A 21,429-nucleotide genomic window follows, 5' to 3' on the forward strand; every position below is an offset into this window, starting at 1 on the left:
TGTAGAGGGCCCATGTGTGCCCCCCATCCTTGTAACGATGCGTCTGTGATGATCGTTTGCGTGGGAGGAGGTTGATGGAACAGAATCCCCACCTGCATGTTCTGTCTCTTCGTCCACCACTTGAGGGAAGATTGAGCTACCTCCGACAAAGTGATCTGATTATCCCATCGATCGGAGTATTGGTCCCATTTGTCCTCCAGATCCTGCTGAAGAGGACGCATCCGAAGTCTGGCGTTCGGTACCAGGAAAATGCAGAAAGCCATCGACCCCAAGAGTGAGGCTATCTTCCGCACCTTCTGAGACCTGTGGCGAAGAATTGTCTGGCATTTGAGGGCTATCGAAAACTGTCTCTCCTCCGAAGGAAACACTTTTCCTTGCTCGGAGTCTAGCAGAGCTCCTAGGAAGTGGATCTTCTGAGTGGGTTGAGAAACAGACTTGCTGTAATTGACATGCAGCCCAAGACTCTGACACAGTTCTATGCATGTCTGGAATTGATTCCTTACGTTGTCTGGAGTTGGACCTTTCAACAGCCAATCGTCTAAGTATGGGTATACGAAGACTTCCCTGCGGCGTAGAGCTGCCGCCACCACTGCGACACACTTTGTGAACACCCTGGGAGCCGACTTCAACCCAAACGGAAGGACTTTGAACTGGTAGTGGGAGGTCCCCACCCGGAACCGAAGGAATCTCCTGTGATCGGGCTGTATTGGTATATGAAAGTACGCATCTTGAAGGTCCATCGAACACATCCAATCCCCCTTCCTGAGATGTGGATATATTTGGTGAAGCGCCAACATGCAAAACTTTTCTTTTCGTACATGCAGATTGAGTGTTCTCAAGTCCAGAATGGGCCTGTATTCTTCCTTTTGTCCTTTTTTTCTGACCAGAAAATACCTCGAGTACACTCCTTTCCCCCTTTGGGACACCGGCACACTCTCGATGGCTTCTTTTTCGAGGAGTGTAGCTACTTCCTTCTTTAACCTTTGTAGCTGGTGGCTTGATGTTGACATCGGGGAAACGGGTGGAGGTAGACGATGGAAACGAAGACAGTACCCATTCTGCAGCGTAGACAACACCCATTGATCTTTTGTGATGGCCTGCCACTCTGTCCTGCGATGTGCGATGCTTCCCCCCACTGGAGTGGGTAACGGCACTGGGGGAAGTGAATACTCATTGCTTCTGCTGAGATTTATTGAAGTTGTTGCCTTGGCGCTGATTTCCATTTCCCTTGGAATTGCCCTTGCCCTTTTATTGAGACTTTTGTTGGCTCTGCTGGTTCTGGCCTTTCTGCCAGTGAGGAGTTTGAACCCTCTGCTTCGAAGAACCCTTGTTGTTCGAACGGAATTTCTTCCTGAATTCCTTTTTCTTCTCAAGCCCCACGGCTTTGAGGGTGTCCAACTCAGTCTTCATGCGTTGCATCTCCTCATACGCACTTGCTCCAAAAAGAGATGTGCCTGAAAAAGGAAGATTTAGGATTCTGGCATGAGCCTCTGGTTTAAATGCTGTGAGGCGTAACCAAGAGGTTCTCCTTGCTGGGATTCCATGTACGTAGCCATGTCCAGCCAGCGTTGCCCCATCTGCCGCCGCTCCTATAATCTCATTGGAGACTTGACCGCCCTCCATCAGAACCTCCTCAAAGTCCTTTCTATCTTCCTGAGGAAGTTTTGCAGTAAATCTCTGAAGAGAGTCCCACAGAGCTCTGTCATACCTGCCGAGCAGTGCTTCCGCATTGGAGACTTTGAGGAAAGAGGCTGAGGTGTTACAAACTCTCCTCCCCCAAGAGTCTTGCACCTTGCTATCCTTATCCGGAGGTACCGTGGACGAGGAAGCTACCGCATTGGATTTTCTAGCCGCCGCAATGATTACTGAATCTGGCGGGGGATCAGCCTTGAGGAACAGAGGATCCTCCTCCGGAGGGCGATACTTTTTGAGAATCCTCGCTGGAACGGACTTCACCGTTGCCGGAGTGAGGAAGACTTCGTTCACGGGTTCCATTATACCCGGAACCATCGGCAACAATGGTTTGGGTGCTGTTCTGTGTTGGAGGGTTTCAAATATGACAGTCGTCTTGATTTGTGGAGCTGTCATCGGTACTCCCAGCTTCAAGGCTCCCCTGCCCAAGATATCCTGGAACGAGAAAATATTTTCAATTGGAGATACCCTCGAGCGGGGGCTGCTTGTAAGGGTCGGAGAGTAAGCTCTGTGAGAACGGGTTCTCGAAGAACTTGAAGAGCTATGTGACCTCCTGGACCTAGATCTTCTGCTTGACCGCGTTTTAGAACGAGAACGCTCTCTGTGACGAGAATGTCTCTTGCTTGAATGCTTAGACAGAGACCGTTCTCTGCGGGGAAGAGGTTGGTCTCGATATCTTTTTAGGCGATCTGCCGTCTTCTTGTCCTTTGCCCAGTGGTGAAGAGGTCTATTCCACCTTGGGGAAAGATGAATAGAAGGAGATTTGTGGATGGGATCCTTCACTGGTGAACGTGACCGTGGAGGTCGATCCGTCCGATCCTGTTGCGATCTTGCAGGAGATTTGGACCTCTCCCTATTCGATGCGCAGCTTTGTCCATCCGAGTATCTGCCACTGCGAGATGATGAGGAAGATGAGGAAAGACTCACTAGAGATCCAGAGGAAGACCTCGACCGAGATCTCTCTTCCGCAATCCTCCGTCTCTTGGCAGGGGGATCATGCACTTGAGATTGTTCCACCTCCGCAGCCGATGCTGAACCTGGAGAACCGAACTAATATACCCAGAATCAACACTTTGTGTGATGCATTCCTATGGGAGGAAAGACAGGCAAGTAGTTTTCAGGTAAGCACTCGACTTATAATTTGTTTTCGGGTGGTTTGACTAACTCTGGGCAAGGGTCGGACCAAAGTAGGGTCCTGCACCACCAGCGTCACTGGGGCGGCCGGGTGCAGAGGTTACTGAGTGTAAGGTTAGCCTATGGAAGCTGGGGGCACCTCAGAGGCACTGGTTGCAGATTAATACTCGTGGTTCAGGGACACAGGCCCTGCGGGTTGAAGTCCTCACTAAAGGGGCCACTAAGTGTCACCAAAGCTGCACCAACAGGGGCACAGGGGTGGCCACATGCAAAGGAGGCATTGGATGCCCTGTAAGAATCTATGGAGATCCTCAGTGGGAGACAGTGGCTACCGCCTCGGTCCATAAGACTGGCTGAAGGAATCAAACGACTGGAGAGGTGAGTTGGCTAGTTGGGGGAGGTTGTGCAACACTGGATCCCAGTTCAGAATCCTTGTTGAAGATGTCACTGGATCATTGTGCCTCCTGTACTCGAGCTGAGGGGGACTGGTGCAAAGTAGTGGGGTCTTGTTGCTTTAGGAGGCACTGCAGTCCTTATGGAGGTTCTTTTTGCCGGGACAAATTGTGTCCACTGGAGTGGCTTTATTGAAGGCAGCTGAGGTCTCTGCAGTTGCTGGAGAGTTGCCTGCCATGGCACATGCAGATTTGTTTGAGCGGGGTCGCTGGAGGAGGAGACAGGCCAAGTCAGTTGTCTTTTTTTTCTTCTTCAATTTATTGGTTTATTTGATGAGAGTTTATCAATAGGAAAAGCATTTACACTTTATGAGCATTACAAAATATACATGTAGCTTAAATCATATAACGCAAGAGCAAGTTCATGAGTACGCGCAGTACAGATAGGTCAGAAAGGGAAAGGAGGAGACAAAGACCAAGAAAAGAACAAAAATCAATAGATACATGGGAATTATTTCATTTCATAGACATCACACAAAGTGTTGATTCTGGGTATATTACAAAGTATCTCTTTGACAGTGAAAGTGTTTCATGCACCTGTAAAGTATTTTTAATGCAAATACAAACATTTGCCAACTGTATATTGAAAGTAGTGCATTTCTGAAAACTCTACTTATCTGTAACAGAGTTCCACTTGGTTTCTAAAATAAAAAAATAAACGAAAGTAATATTTTTGTAAACATTGACCTGGAGTTAGTCATTGAGTGTGTGTTATTGTCTTGTACGAGTTTGTACAAAGAGTGCATCGACACTACCTTCTGATAAGCCTAACTGCTAAGCCCAGCTACCACTAATTTGAAAGTGAGGTATATCTACTATATCCTTTGCTATACCTTTGGGGATTTACTGGACTGTGCACACTATATCTCGTTTTGATATAGTATATACAGAGCCAGCTTCCTACAATTTGCTCGCTAGAAATGTCAATTTGCAAAAACGATCAGCACAGAATGAGATTTAATAGCATTCAGGACCCATTACGAGATTAGGAGTCATATGTACTGGCTGTCCATGATCAGTCAATCCTATAGTGTATTATTCTATGGATTATTCATTTATGATGGGTGTATTTATAGGTATTTATACTGATGCATGCATAACTGTCCTGTATTTCTCTTTGTTATGCATATTTATTATAGTACGTTTTGTGAGGCCCCACCAAAAACTTGTTTAAAAAAAAAAGAAGAAAAAAAAAAAGAATTCAGCACATAGGAACTTCCCTCGAAGACAATTGGGTTTGGTATTGTTGTGAGACTATCATTTCACAGTGCTCTCCACAAGACTAATAATAATAGATGGTCATATGATCTATCCTGATAGCCCAGAGATTCCCCCGGAGGGACTGTAATGTAAAGGGGCAAAGATGATAGACACTATGGTATCAATGAGGTAGGATAAACAGCGAGACGGGCATGAAAATCGATAGGCATGAGCAGACACTTTAATGTGGGAAGCACTTTTCGAGCCTATGCATTGGTCACTGGTAGCTTGGGGTAGGGTAATGCTCACCACTGCATATATTGGTTGCAGGTAGAGCATACCCCATTACTTGTATTAACGCAGACTATGGTTGCTATCATCCTGGTGACGTGCTGAGATTATGTCATTTGTCATATTTCACTACAAAATGGCAATATAAATAGGTTTGGAAAAAAAAGAAAAGAATTCAGCACCTAAGAAGTCATACCAAAATAAAAATATTACTTACTTGCAGTCATGACCCTTGTGACAAACACGGGCACACTCTGTACAGCAACACAATGATTCTAGTAAACCACATGTCCGGCACTCAAATATATCCTGCAGAAGCAATCAGTTCAAATATGTTAGCCAGAGATTGCAACTGTTAAATATAACATGATCAATGTATTTAAAAATATCAGCGTGCTTAGAACACAAGAATTGGTTGATTTCAAAGGTTAATTAGCACAAGGATTACCGAGTTGAGGGTCATTCCACATTATCCCTAAAATCGTGTCCACTCAACGCAGTAATTCAGTGCCTGTTGCACATACCCTCAACCCGAGTGGCTCTGCCATTATTAACTCTTAACTGCAATGGGTACGTTTTGAAATCTATGCACATCTATTCCTCCAGACCATCTTAACCCCTTGCATGCTCATGACGAGCTCAGCTCGTCATGAGCTACACTGCTCCTGTGCTCATGACGAGCTGAGCTCGTCATGGCCTTTAGAACGCTCGCACGCTGGGCTAATTCCCCTGCTGTGCTGAGCGTTTTAAAGAAACGGGTACGGCCATGACGAGCTCAGCTCGTCATAAGCACAGGAGCACTGTACTGCATGACGAGCTGAGCTCGTCATGAGCATGGGGCGCTGTGCGCGCCCCCGCCCCCCAGCACAGCAGGGGAATGTGCGCAGCAGGGAAGGGGTTAATGGGCATCTAGGATGAACTAGTATACAAGACAGCCACTGTCCCCTCCATAGCGTAGTGGCTGCAGGACTTCTGGACTCTAGTGATGAACCTATGCCCCCATCCCAGGATGCCCTTGCACACCAATAGAAAAGGTCCTTAGAAGGATTATTTGCATAGCAAGGGCTTTATTCTTTGAGAGGTAGGCTTTTTGGCACCTTTAAGGTTCATGGCAGGGGTATAGGACGAATTCTTGAGCATATTCCTTTAGCTACTGTTATGCGCAATAAATACACACATCAACCAAAGGTACTATAGCTGTGCTCTTTTCATTTCTGAAGAAAATAACACTGAATACTTTAGAAAAGACCTAAGGTTGCACAAACTGTCCCCTACAATATATCAAAGCCATAGCACATGGGAGGTAGAAAACACTTTTGGCGTTGAAACTCTGGCACAGACCGTGCTAAGCATTTCTGGTTTACTTTTCTGAGCTGTGTAGCAAAAGCATCTATGTTATACAAGGCTACATGGTTTCACTGCGGTCATGTAGCTTCTGATGGTAGCGCTGGGAATGGATGGCTCAATAAATACATTTATTTGTATTGGTATTAGATTGATGTATATTGCTCTGTATATTAGGGACATTTTTTGTGACAAATGATTCAATTTTCACTTACAGTGGCCCCTGAGGAAGGGACAGGAGGTTCCGAAATGCATTGGGCCGAAGATTATCAATCGCCATTCTTTATGTTGATACTGCTACGTTTTGCTTATGATATGTCTTCTATGTATTGACAGTCATGAAGTAATAACAAATTGAGTCATGAAGTAATGACAAAGTGAGTAGTACAGATTTAATGATGTGTACATTTGTACTTGGTCTGAAGTAAATGACAATCAATTGAGATTATTGAGAGACCATTTTTATTTGTGTTACATTGTATGAAATTAGACACATTTCTGAAAAAATTGGTACATAGGAAGAAAAGATCCTTATAGCTGTGTGCCTGGTCTATTCAAGATAGCTTGTCTTGAACCACCATTTATCATTAGGACACCCCATATTATGCCACACTCCAGTGGGAGGGGGGCAAAAGTCTTTTCCTGGTTGGCGGAGTCCCCCATTTGCAAGATGGCGGGGACAAAGTTGTGCTTCACCTCGTCTCCCCCACCTTAGGGGTGGGGTTAGCAGAGAAGGGCACACCTTCTCTGCTTTTTTTTTTCTGCTGGTTTCCCCGCCCAAAGTGGAGGTCAGAGCCAGTGGGGACCAGTTGCTGAAAGCAGCAAGCGGCCTGGAGAAGCTCACAAAGGCGGCAAACCTTTGAAGCTTCCCCTTTGTGAACCGTCCCCATCCCGGGGGAGGAGGCTTTGCACCTTGTCCCAGGATGTGCACTGTTTCAGGCCCCAGAGAGCAGCAGGCTCTCGACACAGGGGTCCAGAAACATGTCTGGTGGAGGCAGCTGAAAGCAGTCACTCAGCCTGGACACTAGTGGTAGGTCAGTTTTCAGGGGGCATCTCTAAGATGCCCTCTGTGTGCATTTTTCATTAAATCTCACACTGACATCAGTGTGGGTTTAATGTGCTGACCAGTTTGATATCTGTCTCAATTCAGCATCTTTGCATCTTTATGGGGGCCACATACCTGTTTCCTGCTGTCAGTCCCCTGCTGCCGGCCTCCCGAGTCTTCTCTCGCCGCTGCCGCAACATCCACCAACGCAGCACGGCCAGGGAGAGAGGACCACAATCCCCAGGAGCCCTAGCGAAGGATGCAGCCACCGCCCACATCGCGCCAGGAGGCGCTTAAATTTGAACAGAGCCCCGGTGGAGCGGGTGCTCCGAGGTCTCAATCCAGCATCTTTGCATCTTTTGGGGGCCACATACCTGTTTCCTGCTGCCAGTCCCCTGCTGCCGGCCTCCCGAGTCTTCTCTCGCCGCTGCATCCGCCAACACGGCGCGGCCAGTGAGAGCGGACCACAATCCCCAGGAGCCCTAGCGACGGAAGCCCCCACCGCCCACATCGCGCCCGGAGGCGCTTAAATTAGAACAGAGCCCCCGCATTGCGGGATCGCGCACGGGTCGCCCCGGGTTAAGCCCGGGACAAGGGCGGGCCGTCTGTGGCCGTCCGGGGCCAGAGGAGGCCCGGCTGGGCCCCCCTCTAATGTCGTCTCTCAAGTGAGATCTTCGCTGTAATTGACTTTATTTACACATCTTGGGAAGGAAATTACTTTCTTGATTTCATTTTTCCTGGAGAAGTTAGAGTGTTACCAATGGATGTAAGAATAGGGAAAGGAAGAAAGTGCTTCCCTGGGGTCACAGGCGGGTGGATCACTGGCACATAAGACGTGTTTATAAAAATGGCAACAACAGTGTTGGAGCATGAAATTGCACTTACAGAACGTCGCTTGTCACTAGAACCCCTATACAACAGGCGCTCGTCACTGGGCCCTATAACATTGGCAGTAACGCCCGAGAATTTAGCTCATCAAAGTCACCATGATTTTAATTCTCTAATATCAACGTGTGGGGCTATTAATGAGTATAGTTCCACGGTAGAGACTGACGAATCCCATTTACTTGACACAGCAAAGGGATCTACTCCACAGATGCAAATAAAGATTGTCACAAATGATAAATCAAAATCAGGGCCTAGTATTAAGGTAAAAAATCAAGTGCCAGCGCCGGGTCCCAACAGCAAAAGAAAGCGTGGGGGTACCCATCAGAAGGGTAGATCTCCCAAACAAATTAAAACTGCTAGGAAAGTTGGAAATCCGGCTATGCGGTCTCAGCCATTATTAACTAGCACTGTCCAAGCTTCCACTGACCCCATATTAATTCCCCAGATACTGCCATCTCACCAGATCTTGGGGTTTGTGCCTCCAAACCCTAAAGCTTTCATGGGTCGAATGGAGAAATTAGTGAAGTCATTAATTTTACCTTTACTAGAACGAATTAAAAACTTAACTGAAAAAATAGGGTGACTGGAAAAGACGGCATTGGCAAATTCTGATTTATTGAGGAAAATTGAGGCCAATTCCAATAATAGCACCCAGGTACCGATTACGGCCAACATTCCTGTGGTATCCTGTAGTCTGGCCAATCCCATAACAGGGAATTATAATGGGCCTTCCCAAGCTCAGGGACTATCAGGAGTCAGGTCACAGTCCCCATTTATAACAGGAATAAAAGAAGCTGGAAGTGTGGTGACAGAAGAAACCGATACGGGGGAGCAGTGCAGTAATAATAGACATCAAAAAGATGATAAGGTTACTAGAAATAATAAGATCATATATCCACGCATAGACCTGCCCCCGCAATCTGAACCATAGACTGTGGACTTTACCGGGGTGCCAGAGTTGAGTAATGACAAAAGGGAAACCTACTCAGACTTAAAAAATAAAGTAATTTTTTGGCTTAATACAAATAGACTGCTACCAGCCCATCTACATGTCGAAATATTACATGTTCGGAGGGTGGGCTGGGTTGGACACAAACCAAAAGACCTGTCTGGGGACTGTATACTAGTCAGAATAGACGGGCAGTAAGGTTTATTTGTAATTGGAGTGATTATAGAGTAAATGAGGGAATACAAAGCAGGGATTTAAATTACTTCTACCCGCCTACTCCTATTGATCTAATAAAAATAAACCAATGGCAACAACGGGGATTCTCTGATGGAAACAGAGATAGATTTAATATCCCTATGTTCAATCGCTATGAAATATTGCAGGGGTTGGAGGATGTTGATTGACTTAACATTGGAACTCGCCCTGCAAACTTTGGCCCCATTGTAGAAGATGATGGCCAAAAACAATTGAGCTTGAAAGTAGGATTATTTAAGACCCAGAGAGATGTTGGCATTAGATATAACAATACCATCAGGAATGAAAAGGGGACGCAGATGGGGCTAACGGAAGACGTAAATGCTGTGATTAATCTGGAGTCCCATGGCGTTCCAGGTTTGACAGGTGGTGAGACACAAAGGGCTACCTGGACATTCTTGTACTGGAATATTGCAGGCCTGAAATCAAAACTGAGGAATGAACACTGGGTTAATCTAGTGAATAAGTATGACTTTGTGAGCTTACAAGAAACCTTGTCAACCATTCCACATCGTGTGTGGATTTAAAACCTTCTTTTCGCCAGCCATCGGGTCTATACATGGGAAGCCCAAAGGGGGGCTAGCCACATTTGTGTCTAATTTGTTTTATCTGAAAATTTAGATTCTTTTTAATAATACGTATTATCATATAATCAGGATAACTATAGATAAAGTGTTTACATTGATTCTGGTAAACTTCTACAATAATGTACTGCAGAGGCGGTGGAAGATATTTTTAAAACCTTAGGTAATGATATTAAATCAACATTAGGTGTGAGATTTAAAGACGTTTGTGTTATTTGGGGCGGGGATTTTAACTGTTTTATATGTCAAAGCAGTGAGAGAGAAACTTGAGGCATAATGCTGGATAAAGATGTTAGCTTAAGCTATTTTGAACACACTAAATGCGGAGACCTTCTTAATGATATTATCTTTGAGTGTGATATGGGTTTTGCTAATAAAATGGTTAGATCTGAGATCCCCTTTGATCCCACCTTTAATGGTAGAGGGGCAAATTCAACAATCGATTTTATATTGATAACGGCTAGACAGGAGGGCATTTAATGTCTTAGATAATCCATTGAGTGACCACTTTCCCCTTAGCCTAGAAATCTTAGGCAAACCAAAACACTCCCACGGAAATGAATCTTTAAAACCCTGTGTGGATAATATTGCCACGGTTAGGAAAAATGGGTACGCATTAAAATGGACCACTGTGGTACCTGAAGATTTCCTCCACAATTTGATTAAGAAATGCGAGCTCCAATTTCACGCCTGCACAGATGAAAATACTGATGATTCAGATTTTAAAAAAAACTTTTTAGATATTACTTCCCAAATAAAGAACAGCCTAAGGGTCGAATCGAAAAACCCTAAAAAGTCTCTAATTAGTTGGTTTAACACGGCCTGTACTAAGGCTTATTCTAAGCTAAAACACGCTTTAAAAGCCCCCCGACAAGGATCGCGCTTTAATTAAAGCCTTAAGAAATGATTATAAGAAGGCTTTGAAAAAGAGAAAGAATACCCTAAAAAAGGAAGCCTGGGAAACATTATGCGAGGCATCTTTAAATAGAGATTCTGCAGCCTTTTGGCAAGCAGTAAATGCACCGCTTATAAATGAAAACGTATCGCCTAGTATAGAAATAGCTATTACTGAGAGGGAATGGGTTAACCATTATTCAGTATTGTATTCTTTGATGACTTCTGAGAACGATCCCATAGTAATGGATAATATTACGGAGGATGCCCAACATATACTGGTTACCCTGAATCCAGCTTTATCCTTAATGGAGGTAATTGCAAGTATAAATGCTAGCATGGCAGGGAAAGCCCCCGGACCAGATGGGGTTCCGGCGGATCTATATAAATATAATACTGGTTGTGGCGCCCGCTCCTCACACAGCTTTTTAATGTTACTTATCGCAAAGGTCTTCTATCTTCCTGGTGTGAGTCTATTAGAGTGCTGATATTCAAGAAACGCGATAGGGATAGCTGTCATTACTATCGCCCAATATCGCTCTTGGACTCCACTATTAGGATTTTTGGCCATGTGATTTTAAATAGACTTCAGACATGGGCGGAAGAAAATACAATAATTAGTTATCTTCAATTCGGTTTTAGAAAAGGATGGAGTACTATCGATCAGTGCCTGAATTTACACGTCCTTATTGAAAAATATACTAAAGCTAAGAATGGTTGCATGTTTTTAACTTTAGTTGACTTGACGTCAGCATTTGACTGCATCTCCCATTGTAAACTATGGCTAATCCTTGAGAATCTAGGAGTAGAGAATTTAATAATTCAATTTCTTAGGGAACTCTACTCGGGGGCTAGAGCCAGAGTTCGGTATGGGAAAAATGGTCCATGTACAGAAACATTTGGAATTGCTAGGGGAGTACGACAAGGTTGCCCCTTTTCTCTTCACACTCTATATTAATAATATGGAGAGGATATTATTACAGGAGAGTAGGGACATGCCGATGGTGGGTAAAAGACCAATCTCAGCGTTGTTATACGCAGACGACACTGTCCTAATGGCCAGGACATCAATGGCTATGCAAACCATAGTCACTTCCTTCACTGACTTTATGACCAGTCTGGATGTAAGGATAAATTGCACTAAAACCTTTAGCATGAATTGTGGCCAGGGGGCAGATAGAAAGAGAAGGATAATCTTTGTCTCCTCTAGCCCAGTTGATTTTACACAAACCTTCCCGTACCTAGGTGTTTTATTTGACCATACTGGCCGATGGAATAACGCAATCAAAACAAGAAGGTTACTGTTTTGCAAATCGATAATGTCTCTAAAAATTTGTAGTAAAAGAATGGGTAGAAAACCTATTGGGAAATGCTTACAGTGTATAGAGCGACCTGCGTAGCAATTGTCACATATGGAGTTGGATTGTGGGGTTACGTTACTGTGAGATCATTACAGGTGGTGGAAAACTCCTTCATGAAATATCTCTTAGCTGTTCCGGAAAGTGTATCGACATATGTTTGCCATACTGAACTTGGGGAACCAGACTTAGAAGATACAATAAAGGGTGCACCGGTTCTGTTATGGCATAGGGCCTGGACCACCGAAGAATGTAAATTAAACCGCTCCATCCTGAATGATGTGATTATTACCCCAAAAATGCAGCCATATGTAAAACTGTAAATGAGTGATTACGAGAGATTTTTTCTAACTCGTTTTAGATTAAATATTATATTCAGGTCACTTAGCTTCCTCAACATGAATGATTGGACAAAAGCTTTACCTAAATGCCCATGTGACGAAATTTCTGAACAATCAGACATTCATATCCTTTTCTTTTGTAAATTTTATTCGATTGCAAGACGAAGATGGATTGTTCCGTTGTTGAAGACTTTGGAAATAAATCGCTGCCCTGCTTTTTTAGCTGTTCAATGTTTGCGGAAATCTAGTATATCCTGATTGGTGATGAATTGTGTACCTATAGATGACATTTTGTAAATTGTGATTTTATTGTACTTTTATGGTTGTTCTCTTTTAATAACCGAATAAAGGTTTTGATGAGGATATAAAACTTCTCAGTTTTCAGTGTAGCCAATATGGTGCTGTGGAGTTTGTAATGACAAACTTTCAGCACCATATACTCTTAATGGCAGCACTGCACTTACAATGTCTAAGAATGGACTTAGTCACTGTTGTACCCTCACCACTGGTATAGTGCACCCAGCTAGAGGGGTGATTGATCTATGTCAGGGCAGTGGGTTGTAGGCATGGAAAACAGATGTGTGCCATGTCGACTCTTCACTTGGTTCTGGACCAAAACACACAGCCTGCAAAGGCAGTGTGAGAGTGTAATGGTACAGGACCTCTAAGGGTGGCACAATAAGTACTGCAGCCCTTAGAGGACTTCTCTGGTCACATTGCCCTGGGTACCTGTAGCACCATTTACCAGGGGCTGACCTGTGGCCCGAGATGCCAATTGGGTTTAGGCTTCAATGCAGTTTTAGGGAAAGAACATAGGCCCTGGGTACCTGAATAGCAGGAGCCCTGGGCACACACTCAGTCAAAGCACATCAGCAATACAGCAAAAGAGGGGGCAACCATGCAGAAAGAGGGCACTTTCTCACAGCAAGTATGATCATTTTAGTGTATGCCTATGAGGTGAAAAGCCAAGGCATGGTGGATGCGGCAGGGAAGAGGCAGCTCACCCATTAGTTCTGTGATGCTTTGGTTGCCTCAGAAACCAGCAAGGGAAATGGCGAGGAGATCCTAGTTCAGAAGCAGCCACGAGAATGAAGCACAAAAACAGCAGCAGCGACAACCACGACCAGGAAAGGCAACAGAGAGGAGTAGACGGCAGCAGCAAGACAATAAATACTGCAGAACTCCCACGAAATACAGCCCTCAATCCAAAGATGCTGCTGCAACTTTATGGACGCAGTTTGATGGCATTTCCTGGTATCCATGCTGCAGTCTCTCTGATTGGAGGAGAGTCACGGACGACGCAGCTGTAGGAAAGAGATCCTTTTTGACATGGTCAACCCCAATTTTCTGCCTGGTATCTGATGCCATTTTGAAAGAAGTGCACTGGGTTCTTGATATCCAGGTCCCCAGGGCCAGATCTCTTTCCTTAAAACTGCATAATTGTTCCCTCCAATTGGTAATACCTTTAGCACCCCTTTGTAAGTCCCTAGTAAATGGTACACCTGGTACCTAGGGCAGGGAGGCTAAATAGGGTCAATGAGGGTTGCAGTATGTAATGCGCCACCCTAAGGGACCCCCTTACCACAATCATGCAAACTGACATTGCAGGCTGTGTGACATGGTGCAGAGAAAAGTGAACACACAACATGGCACAACTCCTGTGTGCCATGACTGCAGAGACACCAGGCATTATAGGTAAGTCACCTCTACAGCAGGCCTTACAGCCCTAAGACTGGGTGCACTATGCTACATGTGTGGACATTTCTGCATGAGCAGATATGCCACTGTGATGTCCAAGTTGATTCTTAGATATTACAAATAAACAAGGAAGCCGTTTTAATGTTTCACACTAGTACTTATGAGTGCCCCAGCTACATGATGGCTTTACTGAAACTAGAAATGTTTGGTATCAAACATCTCATATTAATAATCCCACACTGATTCCAGTGTTAGAATTATTAATGCATTCACTTAGAGGACACCTTAGAGGCGCCCCCTGAAAGTCTACTGACTACTAGTGTACTGGCTGACTGGCGTAGACCAGCCTAGCAGCACAGACAAGTTTCTGACCCCCTGTAGGTGAGAGCCCACACTCTGAGGGCAGAAGCAATGCCTGCTGTGGCCGCACGTGTTGTCACCTACTCCTAGCAAGATGACTAAGTTATCAGCATATCAAGGAGAGACTTCAAAAGCCTCTGCCGCCTTTGATATGTGACCTAGGATTGCCTCAGACAGGGTAAATGCCCCCCAAATGCTCTAGGCCAATTGGCACCAGGAAAGGTGGGAAAGGATTAGGTTACTTACCCAGTAAGCATCTGTTCCTGAAATGCCAAGCTTTAGAATCACATGTTTTGCATACTCCAGCCATCTAGTGTTGGGTCCGGATGCTTGCAAGTTGTTTTTCTTCTAAGTCTTTCCAGTCACGAGGTAAGTGGACTCCTCCTTTCGGTGAAAGTGTGCATGGACATCGATTCCATTTTTAGATTGTTTTCCCGCAATAAGGTGAGTATGGAGTAATTTAGTCTAATAAAGAGATACCCATGCATATATAATGTAAATAAGGAGAACTGCAACAACTACAGGTGACCAGGGAGCTGGGAGGGCACAAATGAATCCGTTTGAGGCATGTGTACTGTAGATACACATGCTTTCCATAGACTATATAGCAGTAAATTCTTAAAGTGGTGGCTAACCAGTAGATGTTGCAGTTGTCGGAAAAAGTGTCTTTAGCACTGCTTGCCCGACATTAGCTTGTTGGGGGGCTAATACATCCACAGAATAGTTTATTTATTTTATTTTTAGAGTTTTCTATAGCGCGAACTTGAACCGATTAGGTTATCAGAGCGCTTTACATAGCACCAGTTTCGTTACATGTTATCACAGCAGTTTACATAGAATCAGTTACGTTACACATTTCAGGAACTTGAACCGATTAGGTTATCAAAGCGCTTTTACATAGCACCAGTTCCGTTACATGTTATCAAAGCACTTTACATAGAATCAGTTACGTTACACATTTCAGGAACACGTTTCTTTTTGATCTAGTGATTAGGGTTATCTCTTCACACGGGGGAAGGGATACACCTGGCTATATTCCAACAGTCACACAGGCGACTAGTCGTTACAGCTATAACTCTAAACACAGGGAGGGGATACACATGGATACAATCTAAGAATCACATAGGATACTAGTCATTAGAGTTATCTTCTATCTACACAGGAGGGATATGACTGGAGACACTCTAAGGGTCACATAGGGGTGGTAGAGAGTACAAAGGTCCACTGCAAACACTAGTGATAAGAGTCAACTACATACACATAGGAAGGGATATGACTGGTTAAACTCTAGGAGACGCATAGGGGTGGTATATGGTGTAAGGACTTCAGCGAATACCAAAGCTTAGCATTATTGCAAACGGTCAACGGTCTACTGCATACACTAGTGATTAGAGTTATCTCTATATACATAGGGAGGGGATATGACTGGATAAGCTCTAAGAGTCACCTAGGAATGGTATATGGTGCAAGGTCTAAAGCAAATACCATTAATTAGAGTTATTACAATAAGTCAAAGAGCAGAGTTCCATAAGTGTGGATGCAGTCACAGCACAAAGGGAGGGTGGGAGGGATGCAAGGGTATGGAGAGAAGGGGAAGCACAACAGGGAGGAAACATTTGAGGATCATCCACGGGGAAAAGGGTTAAGGCCAAGGGCATGGTAGGAGGGCTAGAGTCCAGAGAAACTGTACGAAAACAGCAGCAAAGTGTCGGTCAGGACAGAGCAAAAGTCAAGAAGTCCAGGAGAGAAGGTGGGAGCCCAGGTGAGAGATGACGCTGGAGGCCAGCCGCAGGCACGTCGCCATCTTGGAGAGCTTGCAGTCATCCGGCTCGGTGGGCGTGAGAGAGCGCAAGGTGGTGAAGGTGTTGGTGCGATCACGCGTTGTCCGTGAATTGGTGGGTTGTGTGTGGATACTGTGAGAAGGTGGCCTGATATGCAGTGCTCACTATTCTAGTGAACACTATGTATCAGTCCAGCAACCCTTATTGATGATTGGTTGTAAGTCAACCTTATAGACCAGCTATCCTAGTAGCGTGGATACGAGCAGTCTAAGGCTAAAGACTCGAGAGGGCGTGTTAAGCCAGCTGTTATACCACACATATACCCCTTGAACACCAAGTGAAAGGACACCACACAAGTGTTATGAAAATAAACAAGATATTTATTAAGAATCACAACAGCCCTGTACTCTTTATGAGGACAGGGTACTAAGCACAAAACAAAACTCTTACGAAAATACTTAAGTTAGCACAGTATATACAAATGCCCGAGGGGCACGGAAAACCATATACTCTGAAAGTGGAATGCGAAATTACTAGCAGGTAAGTACAGTACTAATAGCCTTTGGAGTCGCTAGGACTAGACTATAGAATCGTTAGATTACTTCTAGAAGACCCAGGGGACTCGGGTGCAGAGTGTGCACTCTCACGCGTGATGCGGGACAAAGTCTATGGTAGCTAGTAATTGCAAAGTTAGTGTTCTCGGGCGAACCCGACCTGGTAGGAGGAAAACGAAAGTGGATTCTGACCCTTGGATAGTGAGGCTATGCTGGGGCACCGAAAATGCCGAAGTTACCTAGCCCAGGGGCTGCAGCTGCATAGGACTCAAAAGACGTCGGGAATCCTCGTTGACGGACCAGGAGCCTGGAAGAAAGAAGTTGCTGGCAGGCGACCAGTGAAGAAAGTTCGGTGGATCCAAGCCTGGATCGATGGAAGATGACACCTGAAAGCAGAGGGGACCAAGTTCGAGACTACTAGCCAGTAGTCAGTGGGCACCAGGAGGGCACCGGATGGTAGCCACCTCGACTAGGTGAGTGGGTGACGCTGTGATCGCAGATCTCACGGACCAGGAGGCGTTGTCGACGACCAGGATGGAGGAGCGATCTGTCCCACGATGGATGAAGCTGTCGGCGTCGCTGGACCCAGGATTGGGCAACAAAGCCTTGGCAAATTCAGGCCCACGCGGTGGACCTAAAATGGCGTCTGGAGTGGACCAGGAGGGTCCGGGGTGCCTCTCTTGAAGAAGGAAGCAAGGGCCAGTCTGGAGCAACCAGACCAGCAGCAGTGATGTCGTCGGGCGTCGTGAAGAAGGCCACAAGCCAGCCGGCTAGTAGCCACACAGCGCGGTGAGCACGCAAAAGCAGAAGGGCCCCACGCAGATCGTGGAGATGCTGGAGGGCTGATCTTCGGTGCTGGAGCTGCTCAGGGTTGGGGCTTCTCGGACCCCAAAGCACTCACCAGTGGAAGACTCGGTGGGCTTGTTACAAAGAAGTCGTGCAGTCTTGGCGATCGTCGGTCCCTCGAGGTCTCGTCACACTCACGGTTCTCAGCTTTGCTGTAGAGGTGAGTAGAGGTCAGAGGTGCCAGGGAAGCCGGGTCTCGTCGAGCTGGGTCGTCGGATTCGTGATGAAGGACTTGCAGCAGACCGCAGTGTTCTTAGGATGGTGCCCGCTTGATGCAGGGTGACTACTCCTTAGCCACAAGGGAGAATCTTGAAGAAGAAATCTTGATGTCCTTTCGCAGAAAGTCGTGTCTTGATTCCAGAGATGATCTAATTTGAACAGGGGGCCCGCTCCCATCTTTATACTAAAAAAGGGGGCTGACCCAGTGACTAGGTCCTGCCTATGGGTGGGACTAGGAGGGGGGTGGTTACACCCCTCTGCCATGCCAGACTTTCCCCAGGCCAGGGGCTGGTGTGCCCCTGGAACTGGTTCTGACCGGCCTATGCGTAGTGAGCACCGGGGTGCCACTCAGCAGTCACCTTCCTGTAAAGCCCTGCCTACCCAGGATACACAAAACCATGTCTGGGACGGTGCTAGCACCGCCCCTGACAGGAAACCCTTTGTCCAAGCCTCCCTCGCTGGAAGGACTCCCAGCAGCAGGAGGTCAGACTCGTGTCTGTGGTGGCAGCATCCATTTTGTGGAGCTGAGGCTTCGTTTAACTTTAACCGGGGTTCACAGTTACATACATGTCGTGTCCCTCTAGAAGGGTGGAATGCTAACCCCGTCGCCAGAATTGGCGAGGGGTTAGTATTCCAATTCGTATGACACCTTACTCGACATGTTTTGATAAAGCAATACCAAAGATAGCATTTAACCGCGAGGATTATAATGCACTTAAGAGTATATGGTATGCGATATCATGGAACAGCTATTAGGACATGGTTCCGCAAGCTGCAGACAGGCTCAGCTCATGCCAGAGCACCATCTCACACGATTCCAAGCACTCTGCCTTCAGGATTGTCAAGGCCTGCCATAGGAGTGACTGATAGGAATCTGTGTGTCCATTTTAGGGTTAGGTATAGGTATACTACACCTACAGCAAAGGGTGATTACACGACTTTGCCCCAGCTGTCATGCAGCCAGTTGTGTCAGATTTAGGAGGCCAGCCAGGGGTGGCATAATACATGCTGCAGCCCCTGGCAGCCCTGGGTACACCTATGCCCTGAGTTACAGGGTCTGATAAGGTGGCCCAGTACCAATTGGAAATGTACCCAAGGTACATGGAATCCATTTTACAGAGAGAGCAGTAGGCCTGGGGTCCTGATTGGCAGGATCCCAGGTCGACTATGTCAAAAACCAGCTAAAACACAGGGCAAAAAGTTGGGGGCAACCATAGTCAGGAGGTACCTTCCTACAGATACAACCGCCCTGGAAGATGTGTGGCCTCCGGGAGCCATGAGCAGCACATTCAGAGCACTGGAGCCATTAGTGCCATGCTGCAGGGGGGAAGGGGTGAGTGATCCAGGAGATCCGGCTCATGTTGCAGGACCACAGGGCAAAACGTAAGTGGCAGGGGCCCCCAAAGCGGCAGCCGGACGGGTGGCAGGCCCGACAGCCTGAGAGAGGGCCGCAGGATAGACAAGAGGCTGGGGAGAAGTTGGGGCGAGCCAGAAGAAGCGGCGATCGCCATCCGAGGGTCGCCGCCGGCCGCCATCTTGGAGTCAGGCAGGCGCTGGGAGGATTCCCTCAGTGGGGGACACCGTTGAGTTAGGGCTAGATGGTGCTAAGTCCCGTCGGCTGCTGCGACAATCGGTGAGAGACTGGGCAAGCCGGGGGAGCGCAGGTCGCAATCCTACCTCCCAGCGGCAGCCGCAGACGGCGGAATCCACGGCGAGGTGCCGCCCACCATTTTGAGCGCCACCGCACTTCTCCTCCTTCTCCTCGGGAGACCGGACCCGTTCGCCAAGCTAGGAGCGATTGCCGCTGTTCAGCAAATGCCCCAATTGCTCCGCTACATGTGAGGACAAAGGGGGGATCAGAAGAAGGGCTAGAGCAGCCTAGATCTGGGTTCGTGCAGCTCGTGACCCGGGAGCCGAGACGATCCATGTCCGCTCGGCTCCCGGCTCCTCCTCCAGAGTATCAGAATATCACTTTGAATTAGTGCACACTTAGTATTTGGTAATAAAGCATGTTTACTTGGCATATGAGTGGTTGTCAGCACCATGCCCTCATTAAAGCTTTCCCAAGAGAAAAAGTCTATGCATGTCTATGTGATTTGTGTCATCAAATTACTTTAGCCTGAAATGGAAAATGCTACTTACCAGTATGCATCTGTTCTTGGCATGGAGGGCTGCTGACATTCATATCTTAGCATAAATCGCCGCCTAGTGTTGGGTCCGGATGTTTGCACCTTGTTGTCTTGGAAGAGTCTTCGAAGTATCACGAAATAGGTGACTTCTCCCCTGGACTACAGGGCGCATGGGCATCTGCACCATCTTCAGATTGTTTTTCGCCATTGTGGCAAAGATGGAGTATAGGAAAGTAAGAAATGACCATGTAAATGTATGTAAAGTATAACTCTGCAGCTGTGACAGGCACCAGGGAGGAGGGTGGGCGATATGAATGTCCGCAGCCCTACATGCCAAGAACAGATGCATACTGGTAAGTAGCATTTTCCGTTCGAGGCATGTGGGCTGATAAATTCATATCTTAGCGTAGACTGTATAGCAGTTGCTCCTCTAGCGGTGGTCCCCTGTACCAGCTGCAGTGGTTTGAAAAAGAGTTTTAAGGACAGCCTGGCCTACAGCAGCTTGTTGCTTAGCTTGCATATCTACACAGTAGTGTTTAGTGAAAGTGTGTTTGGTAGACCATGTAGCCACCATACATATGTTTTCTAGGGGAATATATTCTAGGAAAGCCATGGATGCCCCCATTTTGCGCGTTGAGTGGGCTTTTTGGGGAACTGTTAAAGTGCACTTTGCCTTTTGATAGCATATTTGAATGCATTTAACTATCCATCTGGCTATTCCTGTTTTTGAAATGGGATTACCCTTATGTTGTGGAGAAAAGGCAACAAAAAGTTGTTTTGTTTTCCTGAATGATTTAGTTCAGTCAACGTAAAATAGCAGAGCTCTTTTGACATCTAGCGTGTGTAGGGCTCTTTCAGCCACCGACTGCGGGATTTGAAAGAAAACTGGCAATTCTATGGACTGATTGATGTGGAAAGTGGATATTACTTTTGGCATGAATTTAGGGTTAGTACGAAGCACTACCTTATTGTGGTCTATTTGCATGAAGGATTCCTGAATGGATAGTGCCTGGAGCTCACTCCCTCGCCTGAGGGAGGTAATGGCAATTAAAAATGCCACCTTCCATGTTAAGAATTGCAGTTCACATGAATGGAGTGGTTCGAAAGGTGGCCCAATGAGTCTGGTCAGTACTACCTTTAAGTTCCAGACTGGGGAAGGTGAATGCTTCGGAGGGATAATTCTTTTGAGTTGTTCCATAAAAGCTTTGATAGGTGGTATTCTGAACAGAGACATGTGTTGCCTGTTTTGAAGATATGCTGCTATAGCAGCAAGGTGTAGCCTTATGGATGAGTATGCCAGATTACATCTTTGAAGATGTAGCAAGTAACAGATTATGTTCTGGATGGAGGCATCTAATGGATTGATTTGGTTATTATTACAATAGATTACAAATCTTTTCCATTTAAATGCGTAG

The 21,429-nt window shown here is 46.1% G+C and overlaps 1 protein-coding gene across 18 annotated transcripts in view; it reads right to left on the bottom strand.

Annotated features, from left to right (window-relative positions):
* The window catches only part of UBR5 (ubiquitin protein ligase E3 component n-recognin 5), a 2,064,863-nt gene that overhangs the window by 961,904 nt on the left and 1,081,530 nt on the right, over nucleotides 1-21,429 (bottom strand). For all 18 annotated transcript variants that reach the window (XM_086966085.1, XM_086966077.1, XM_086966080.1 and 15 more), the window contains one exon: nucleotides 4,987-5,078. In XM_086966085.1, coding sequence (XP_086822211.1) covers nucleotides 4,987-5,078 — 92 coding nt within the window. The remainder of the gene's footprint in view (nucleotides 1-4,986; nucleotides 5,079-21,429) is intronic.

This window comes from Lissotriton vulgaris, chromosome 4_1 (assembly GCF_964263255.1).
Source record: "Lissotriton vulgaris chromosome 4_1, aLisVul1.2, whole genome shotgun sequence".
Taxonomy (NCBI): domain Eukaryota; kingdom Metazoa; phylum Chordata; class Amphibia; order Caudata; family Salamandridae; genus Lissotriton; species Lissotriton vulgaris.